The 9,980-nt window shown below is 46.6% G+C and overlaps 1 protein-coding gene across 1 annotated transcript; it reads right to left on the bottom strand.

The window, feature by feature from the left end:
• Nucleotides 1-3,645: 3,645 nt before the first annotated feature.
• Nucleotides 3,646-9,561, bottom strand: PHLDA1 (pleckstrin homology like domain family A member 1). Its single transcript, XM_047868092.1, has 2 exons — nucleotides 8,346-9,561; nucleotides 3,646-7,873 (listed from the first exon to the last, which is right to left on the bottom strand). The coding sequence occupies exon 1, from the start codon at nucleotides 9,548-9,550 to the stop codon at nucleotides 8,372-8,374; it is 1,179 nt and encodes a 392-aa protein (XP_047724048.1). The 5' UTR covers nucleotides 9,551-9,561; the 3' UTR covers nucleotides 3,646-7,873; nucleotides 8,346-8,371.
• Nucleotides 9,562-9,980: the final 419 nt, after the last annotated feature.

Raw genomic sequence — 9,980 nt, forward strand, 5'->3', positions numbered from 1 at the left:
CTGACAGCTCAGAGCTTGGAGCCTGCTTCAGATTCTGCGTCTCCCTCTCTTTCTCTCTGCCCCACCCCAACTCATACCCAGTCTCTCTCTGTCTCCCTCCCTCTCTCTCTCTCTCAAAAATAATCATTAAAAAAAAAAAAGAGTCACAAAGGGTACAGGGTTGTCACTAAGGGTACAGTTACTGAGACCTAGCCATTCCCTCCAGTGGTGGTGTTAGAACAGGGCAACAGGAAATTGCAGAGGGATCTGTCTCTACCACAGACCACTGCTTTGTAATACGAGTTCAGGCAGGGTGGGGCCAAACCTCAAAGCTCGGAGCAAGTTAAGTCTGCCCAGTACTGTTTCAGATGTCACATTCCACAACAAAAAACTGACCGACCTGCCTTCATTAGCCATGAAAGTTACCAGCAAGAAAAGTGAACCACATACACACACACACACACACACACACACGCACATAAATAATGGGAGTTAGTTAGAAGGATCATTAAAGGTAGGTATGCGTTGACAACTGCAGCCAAGCTTTGTAGAAATGAGCATTTCTTCAACAGTGAAAAACTAGAAAGAGAATATACCTAAAACTATTACAAGTTTGGCTGCCTTGACTGTGATTAGTCACAAAGCCGGTCTGCTCTTTTGAGGTGATGAGTCAGCCCTGACGGAGTCAAGCTGCACTACTTGGTAGAATTTGCTACAGCAACGTTCAAAATAATTGCAAAATAACTGACCTGTGTGAACTATGAGCGTCGGGCGAGAGCCAGCGGAGGACAATGACATAATTAAAACGTTGGGCCTCCTCAAGAGTCATTTCCTGTTTCTTTCTGCACAACAGTCGAATACTCATTCATCAGGCTGTGTGGCCCTACAGGATGGCAGTCCGTGTTTGCTCACTCTCTTATAAATGACTCTGGCAGGGTTTTGAGAGTATGCAACATAACCACATGGACTATTTTTCAAGTTTTCATTTCTGGAGTCTAAGAAAACATCAAATGCTTCAGGTAAATGCCCTGGCAGGGAATAAGCCACTTCCACATCTACTCTATCTCGGAGCAGTTAATTGTGACCTATCAGGTAACAAAGTGGACCTCCCTCTGTCCTCAGGTGCTAATGATCTCTTCAAACTAAAGTCAGATTCAAAACAACCCTTCTCAGACCAAGAAGACCTGCCTACATCTCCAATCCACCCACATCCCTGAAATCTCCAAAGTCCTCTGGACCCCACCTATGCCATCTTTGAGACCCAGACTCACTTTGTAGGCAATCAGGACCCAGGATCTAGAACACTCACACCATGACACTTGTTTGCCTTTCTATGTGGCAAGAGTTTCCAACAAGGTTCTGAAAAAGAAGCAAAGCAAGTAATAACACCTGTTCAATGGCCAGTGAGTTCATTCCTCAGGTTTTCCTCTGTCAATAATTCTGGATAGTCGTAATATTATGTTCACATGATTCTTTTGACTCTAATGTAAGTATAAATTTGGCTCAAATTCTACAAAAAGAAATCTAAGAATTACTTGATGCTATTTTTTTTTAGTTGCAATAACCTTCTACTTCTTAAATCTAAATTATCTGGATTGGAAAACACATATGTGTATTGTATATATATATATATATATACATTTAATATCTATAGGTATAACAGATTTATAGATATAATATCTAATCTCTCTTAAAATGGTATCCAGATAGTAACAATGTTCTCTTTTGCATAAAACTTTGCTGTAAGTAAAGTGGTTAAGTGATGGCTCTGGGACTCGAACTCATGCAGATTTCACTTACACTTCATAGTGTGTCCATAATATCTCCTCAAGGGCAGGGCTACTATTCCGACTTAAAATGAGCAGACTAGGGCTCAGAGAGATGAAATGAGCTGCCTAATGTCACATGACTGAGCAGAGTCAGAACTAGAATCCACATCCTTGCTCTTTTCAATATGATGAACACGTGAAGATATTTATTGCAGCAATATTGATAATAGCATACAAACGGGAACTAATGAGGCACCTGGGTGGCTCAATCGGTTGAGCATCTGACTCTTGATTATGGCTCAGGTCATGATCTCATGGTTCGTGGGTTGAGCCCCAAGTTGGGCTCCGCACTGACAGCATGGAACCTGCTTGGGATTCTTTCTCCCTTTCTCTCTGCCCCTCCCCCACTCATGCAAGTGCTCTCTCTCTCTCTCTCTCTCTTTCTCAAAATAAATAAATAAACTTTAAAAAGGAAAACAGGAACTCACTAGATGACAGTAGGAAAATTGATGAAATAATATATCAAAACAATGGGATACTATGTTGCCATATGACTTTAAATAATAATAATTAGGATGACAGTTACCATGCTTATTTGTTGAATGCTTACTTTGTGACAGGAATAGCAATAGCCCTTTATGTGAACCACCTAGTGTTGGGTTCACAACTCTGCGAGACAGGTACTATCATTGTCTGCATTTTACACATGAAAACTGAAGCTGAAATAAATTATTTGCCAAAGGGGACTCAACTAATAAGAGCGAGACGATCTGATTCTAAAGCATGGTTTCTCAACTTTGGCACTATTGACATTCTGAGCTAAATAATTCTTTGTTGTGAAGGTCTGTCCTGAGCACTGTGAACACTGATACCCAACCAGTTGTGAAAACCAGAGGGTTTTGAAAACAGTTCTGGAAAACCACCAGTTGTGAACACCAAAAATGTCTCCAAATATTGTCAAATGTCTCCTGGGGAACAAAATCTCCCCAGGTTGAGAGCTTCCACTCTAAAGCATAGGCCTAACCATTATGTTATGTATATACATTTATAAATACACATATATATATACATACATATATAAATATGTGTATTCATACATTCTTCCTATATATCTTCATGCACAGACATAATCATAGATGGGGTTCCCTGAGAAATAGGTTCTGAGACTCTCAGATTTGATTGCAGGAGATTTTGGGGGGAAGAAGGGTGGGGGGTCAGGGTTCCTGGGAACTTCAGCTGTGAGGGAACAAAGGAAACAAGATTGGGCAGAGGGGAAGTTGAACTGCAGTGCAAAATCACTGTTGAGACCGGCCCCAACAATTCTATAGGGGTGCACCCAGGTGGCTCAGTTGGCTGAGTGTCCAACTCTTGATTTCAGTTCAGGTCATGATCCCAGGGTCTCGGGATAGAGTCCCATGCTGAGAATGGAGCCTGCTTAACATTCCCTCTCTCTTTCCTCTCTCTCTCTCTCTCTCTCCCTCTGCCCCTCCCACCCTGTTCCTGCACACTCTCTCTCAAGAAAAAATTTTAAACGTTAAAAGAATAAACACCAAAAACCAATTCTATAGGGAGCTATAGAATTTTCAGAGAAAATTGCCTTCAAGCTAATCACTAGGTACCATTTCTCATCCTCTGGGGGGGCTATGGAAAATCCAACACATATTCATTAGCATTCTGGAAGCTAGTTGTTTCATCAAAAGATCTTAGGGAATTACTATCTTCTTTATTAAAAACTCCCAGGTAATTTTTCAAAAAGAATTCCCAACCTTGAAAACCGTCCTTTCCTTCCCAGAATGGCCATGGCCTTCATAACAGCCAAGGCCTTTAGAACTTTTCTCCTAGGGGGACCACACTGTATGCACCACGTAAGGCCGCCAAAAGATGCACAGATCGGTCATCTCCATAGATACTTTATTTGAAATGGAATGCATTTTGAAAATATGAAAAATAAATCACATCTCTCCAAAATCATTTGAGACATATTTATACAAACTATGACCACACTATTGAGTTCACAAATGGGATACTTTCTAAAGCATTTGGTACCTGGTGATGCTTGGTTTTCAGAAGCTGACATCTGCATATTCTAAGACTTTAAGCACAAGATCGACAGCGGCATGTAACGGACCATCGAGTCCTCTTCTCAAAATAAATACAGTGATCTCGAAGAACCACCTATTATTAAAATCTTCCTCAAAGCCTAACTGATCACCGACAGGTCGGCTGAAGAGCAGGCTGGGGAAGGTCTCACAGCTTTTCTGCTTTTCTGCGGATGTTTCCAGAGCCCTTCCGCTGCCCTCACTGGACAATAATGCCCTGGCAGGAAAACCCTGTTGGCTCCTATCCTCCATTCGGCAAATGTCCTGCCAACAAAGTCACAGACCACTTTGTCATCCAATCTCCTGTAAATCTAGATTGGCTGCTCAACACCGCAGATGAAAAAGTCACCCTTTGAATTGCGTCAAGAATTTAGAAAACAGTTCTTTAAAACCCATTCACCAGAATCCCACAATTAATACATCTTAGGTTGCTTTAAGTGAACAGGTATATTTCTCTCGGGAGAATCGCTGATATACTCAATATCAAGCTCTGTAATCCCCAAATTTAAATATGATTCTGCTGCTGAAGGCAGTTTATTGGTAAAGCAAAAGCAAATTAGTTTGACCCAACGAAGAGAGAAGGAATGTTCATAGGCCTGGTTTCACCTACAGAGCTCTGGGATCCATGGGATTGCTGGCTCCAGCTTCACTCAAGCCTCAGACCCTCTTCTCAGCCTGCAAATGATTGGGAGCTAAGCTAAAACCAAGTCGCTTTCCCGGGGGAACAGAAAACAAGCCAGTGTGTTCCCACCCACACACTGGCAACAGGCTCGCGGAGCGTCAGATTTAAAGTGAGGGGTCTGTAGGAGAAATACAGCATTAGTACACCAGAGCAGGAAGGAGTTAAAGCAGGCCTTTGGGTTTAAGCCAGATTTCCTCACGGTGTTTACATGGAAAGGGATCTCCTTTAAGCAATGAGTTGAGGTTGAGTTTTTTGTTGTTTAAACCTCCATTGGAAAAAAAACATGTGAAGTGAAATTATACAGTTAGTTTGGTTTCTGCCATGATGAGAAAATCCCAACTTCCTCTATGACGAAAATGTTCATTTTGAAAGGGTCCTTTATAACCGTTTACTCCCTGACCTCAGCACTCCCTGTAGGGCATACGCAGATAGATCTATGTGCATTTCTGCTAAGAAAGTATGTCTGAGGAGCGTCGTCATGAGGCTTAGCCTGCCCAGTATTACTTGTTCTTGGGGAACGACAAGAAAGCAAGTGAAGGGAGCACTGTGTGAGGCAAGAGAAACCACCTCCTGGATACTGGGAGTTACGTATTTTTTCCTTCTTTCATTAATTTGTCTCCACAAATAGTTACTGAGCTCGCTGTGTACAAGGCCGCGGTGTCAACCCAAGTTCAAGGACAAAAGTTCAGTTTCCAGATGGGGACATTCCTTTTAGTCTTTCCAACTTTTTACATTGTGTTTATTTAAGGGGTGCGTCTTCTATGGACCTGCCCCTTCCCCTTTCCTTGTCTTGGATTGAAAGAATCATTTTTACCTTTTTCCATGAAGGTGATTTGTCAGGTCTCAGAATACCTTAAGTGGTTTGTATCGTTTTCTTAGAGAATATGGTAGAATTCTGCCACTGCAAATCACATTAAGTGATTTGCATTTGTGTTTTGTTTTGGTAAGCGTGCTTTTTTTGTTGTTATTCTGAAAAAATTATTCAGCTACAATCATTTCAAAGTGTCAAACAACAAAAAACATCCTATTCCGCTCCTTCCTAATTTCTGAGGTTTCACAGGTAAATGCTAAGAGGGGTTCAGACTAGAGAGCCACTAAGAGGGCCAACTCAATGTAAATATCACAGCAGACCAAGGAATAAGGGCTGTGGAAAGACAAGATAAGGAACCATGATTCTGGTGGCCCCGTTAACAACCATAGCCATTGTGGTGGGGGAGGGGAGGGAGTGACAGGATTCCAGCAGCCGGGAGGGAGCCCAGGCAGATTTTTTTTTCAACAATACTACCTGGCCTATATGTAATCTAACAACGTAACAAATGTCTTTTAAAAGCCCACGTGAATCTCAATGTTTAAAATATTTGGTATGGACTTTACTATTTTTATAGCACAAAACTTGACATAAAAAACTGCGGTTTAATTGGGGGTTATATGATCTGCATGTATTAAAATGACAGTACAAAGAGGCATTCTCTAAAATGCACAGCAGTAGTTTCTCAGAAGCCAAATCACACTTAAGAACTCTTCAGATTTGCTGTCTGAGTTGCCTGTATCCTGTATATATAAAATCTTTACAGCGTATTTTCACAACCGTGCCTTAGCCACTGAAAGCGAGAGCCCAATTCAGTTCTGCTTGCCATTTGCCTGACTTGTAGTCTTGCCCCACAACTTTTCCGATTCGGGTTGTGATCTCAAAGTTTCATCATTTCAATATTGTGCTAAACAGGAATCTGATCTTGAGACTCCTTTCTAGAATGGAAGGAGAATAAAGACATCTCTAGCATAAAATTCTATTTTCATTTCTTGACCACATAACATAGCAATCGCCTAATCCTGACCATTCCAATTTGGGTGCTGGAAAAATACTGATCAAGACTTTGCAGAAAAGGTAATGGGAAACAGAGACTGTCAGTAAAGCCATGCAGATAGGAAGTGATTTTCAGCCCCAGGAAGATTTGGTATCAACTATGCTCTTTTTAAGCTTAAGTAGCATCTGCCCTTGTGAATTCTGACCATCCTTTTGATTTGACACAGAGGAGGGCTTGTTCTACCTTTAAAAGCACATCCTCCCCCCTCCCCCCCGCCCCTCAGACTCCTGAACAAGTGGCTGCTAAAACAAGACTGGGTTGTTTTCTCACTGAAAATCCAGTGTTTATCCTGTCCTTCCTTTTTCAATTTCTGAGTTTAGCTAACCTAACTACAAAACATAGAACCCTCAAATTTCTCACAGAGCCATGAAAAGTAAAACAGTGAGTTTCTCTGATCAACGTTATTTTCGGTATGAATACCTAAACGCAATGACCCCTGGTCCTTTGAAATATTTACAAACCGTATTTTAAGCTATGAGATTCTAGGGTGTATTTCTAGACCCTAGGGTAAAAGGGTCAGAAAATGTGGTTCAAGCGGAGCGTGCGAAGACCTTGGAGAAGGGTAACCTCTCGTGTGGATAAGAGCACAAATGTTCTCTTAAGCAAGCTGAATGGTTTTCTTTCCCCCGCACTGTGTTTTTTTGAAAGGAAACACCTAAGGCAGTCATACTCAGAAACCATGGAAATCTCCTTACTAAGCCCTTCAAACGGATGATACAAGCGAAGCTCTTCCTACATTACACCCAGCCCTCCCGTACATTCAAGATATGCTCATCCTGCTGTCACCTTGGGTCATGGTTTAAATATTTGGAATTAGATATCACTACTATGAGTTTCCTTTTAGAAAAGCAGTTCGATTTTCATAATTACACAGTTTTGACCACTTAGCTTTCTTAAACTCCTACAGAAAATATATGTCTAAAGAAAAAAAATCTCAAAAAAAAAAAATGAAGTAATATCAGAGTTTAATTTCAACCACCTGGCATAACAATGAAAGTGTCAGACCTTCTGAAAATGCCTAGGAATAACGAATGAGTTCTTAATGGTTTTCCCCTCCACCCCGCCCTTCTACTTTTTTCTTTTCCAGGATTAGAACTTACTAGGGAATAGGTTTTTGAAAATAAAAGTTTCTCTTTTGGAAAACGGCCTACATTCAGAAATGTCTTAAAACAAGCATTAAAAAAAAAACTAATAAATAATCATAAATCAAAATACATTAAAATAAAATTACAGTACATCATCGCTCCTAGAAGGTCCACCATACTGGAAGAGCCTTTCAAAGGTTCATAAATAAAGCCTTCTGGACTGAAACCGTCTCCTGCATTGTGATGAAGAGTATGCAGAAAACTAAGAGGAATCTCAAGTTATCAGTCGGGTGAGGTCCAAACTATTCGATCTCGTGCAGGGCGGGGAGACTTCTGTTTTCGATTCAAGTGAAGACAATAGACAGGTGTTCGTCCCACTTCAAGTCCTCAAAACCTGGAAAGAAATGACAGGCAATGAAGTAAGTGGCTCAGAATCCTCCACGACCCAGTTCTCTTCGGGCCAGTCCGGTGCACAGAGCGTGCTCGAAAAGACACCGGGGTCTCTCCCTCGAGTGCCCAGACACAGCGAAGCGGCGCACGTGGGAAGCGACGGAGGGAGCCCGCGGCGTGGCTGGGAAGCGCATCACGGACCCCCGCGCGGGCCAGGGTCGGGAGGAGGCCGGTCCGCGAGGCCTCCCAGCCTGGCCCGAGTTCCCCATCCTCCCCTCTCTGCCCGGCCTTTCCAGGCGCTTGCTTCCCTTCTTTCCGCATCTGCAGAAACTTGTAATAATTTCTCATTTTCCTCTTCAAGCGCCAAACCCGTGACTTAGGCTTCCTACTCCTCCGCACAAGACCTACTCCCCCCGCCCGCCCCGAGACCTACTCCTCGGAAAGGCCCTGAGTAGCCCGCGTTGCCGGGACCTTACCTTGTCTGGCCCGGGTGCTGCCCCCTTCAGGCAGAGTTGGAGGTGCTGCGGAGGAGCCGGTGGCCGTGCGGCTGCGAGAGCGGTTGTGAGAGCGGTTGTTGGTGCGAGTGCGGTAGTTGGTGCGGGTGCGGGTGAGGGTGCGGATGCGGATATGGGTGGAGCGGCTGGGGCTTGGGTTGGGGCTGCGGCTGAGATTGTGTCTGGGGCTGAGGCTGAGGCTGAGGCTGGGGCTGAGGCTGAGGCTGGGGCTGGGGCTGGGGTTGGGGTTGGGGCTGCGGCTGCGGGGGCTGCTGCTGGACCAGGTGCTGCTGCTTCTGCCGCGTGGACTTGACCGCCAGGATAGCCTGACGGTTCTTGTACTGCACCATCTGCAGCGTGATCTCGGCGTTCCAGCCCTGGTCCTGCGGGCACCGAAAGTCGATCTCCTTGCCCTCGGCCATCACCACAGTGAAGTACATATACTTGCCCTTGCGCTCCACGCAGTCCACGGTCTTCATGTTGGAAAAGTGCAATTCCTTGAGCTTGACCGGCGGCTCGAGGCTGGCCACGACGGGCCCTCCGGGTTGGGACGGTTCGGCCGGCCCCTGCCCGGGCTGTTGCTGCTGCTGCTGCTGCTGCTGCTGCTGCTGCTGGTGTTGGAGCTGCTTGGGCGGGATGAGCAGCAGCCCCTCCTCAGTGAGGATGCAGCACTTTTTCTTCCAGAGCTGCAGCAACCCGTCGCTGCGCTTCTCCAACACACCCTCCTTCAGCGCTTTGCAGCCGCTGCTCTCCAACATCCTCCCGGCATAGGGAGGGGCGCCGATCGGCTCGGCCTCTCCACTTCCAGCCTTCCGGGCCGGGGGCAGCAGCAGCAGCCGCGCGCCGTCCTCGCCCCAGCGGCTCCCGCGGCCGCCTGCCCGGAGCGCGCAGAGAAGGCTAACGCGCAGGAAGCAGAGCGACGGCGGCGGAGGCGGCTCGGGGTCCGGGCAGGAGGGCAGCCGCGTCCTGATGCGCCACAAGGTCCCGGAGCAGCGAGCCTCCGGGCCTCTGCCGTCCTCTTGCGAGCGCTCACTGAAAGGCACTGGCCGGGCCCCCTCGCGGCGCTTTTGAATGGGCCATCCCCCCCACCCCCGAGTGACACCCAGCGGAAAAGGCGGCTCCTGGCGCCCGCACCGCGGGGGAAAGCCCAGCTCGGAAAGGCGCTCTGCCGCCGGCGCACGCCTCATTAACTTGGGGCCTTTCCAAAGCGGGCCGCGTCCACGCCCCCCGCATCTCTTGCTCCGCCTCCCGCCGCCCACTCTCTTCCGCGCTCGTTCCCTGCGCTGGCTGCAGGGACTCCAGCCCCGGAAACTCCTCGTCTGTGCGTAGGGCGACGGCCCTGGGCGCCCCAGCTGCCCGGCGGCGAATGCCGACACCCAGAGGGCGCCGAGAGGCCATCCTACCTTCCCGCCTATCCCGGCCGGCGGGGCTCTGTGCTAACAGCCTCAGAAAATGAACATAGGGCTGCGAGGGTGGGTACGGCTACCAGACAGTGCCTGGTGTCTCGCTGCCCTCGGGGACCAAACCCAGGCATTCGCGATGAGCCCGGAGATCTCGCAAAGCCAGCGTCCGAGGGAGGAGGCTGGGGATAAGGCTCGCGAGCCGCGGAGTCCCGCG

Source organism: Prionailurus viverrinus, chromosome B4, assembly GCF_022837055.1.
Source record: "Prionailurus viverrinus isolate Anna chromosome B4, UM_Priviv_1.0, whole genome shotgun sequence".
Lineage (NCBI taxonomy): Eukaryota > Metazoa > Chordata > Mammalia > Carnivora > Felidae > Prionailurus > Prionailurus viverrinus.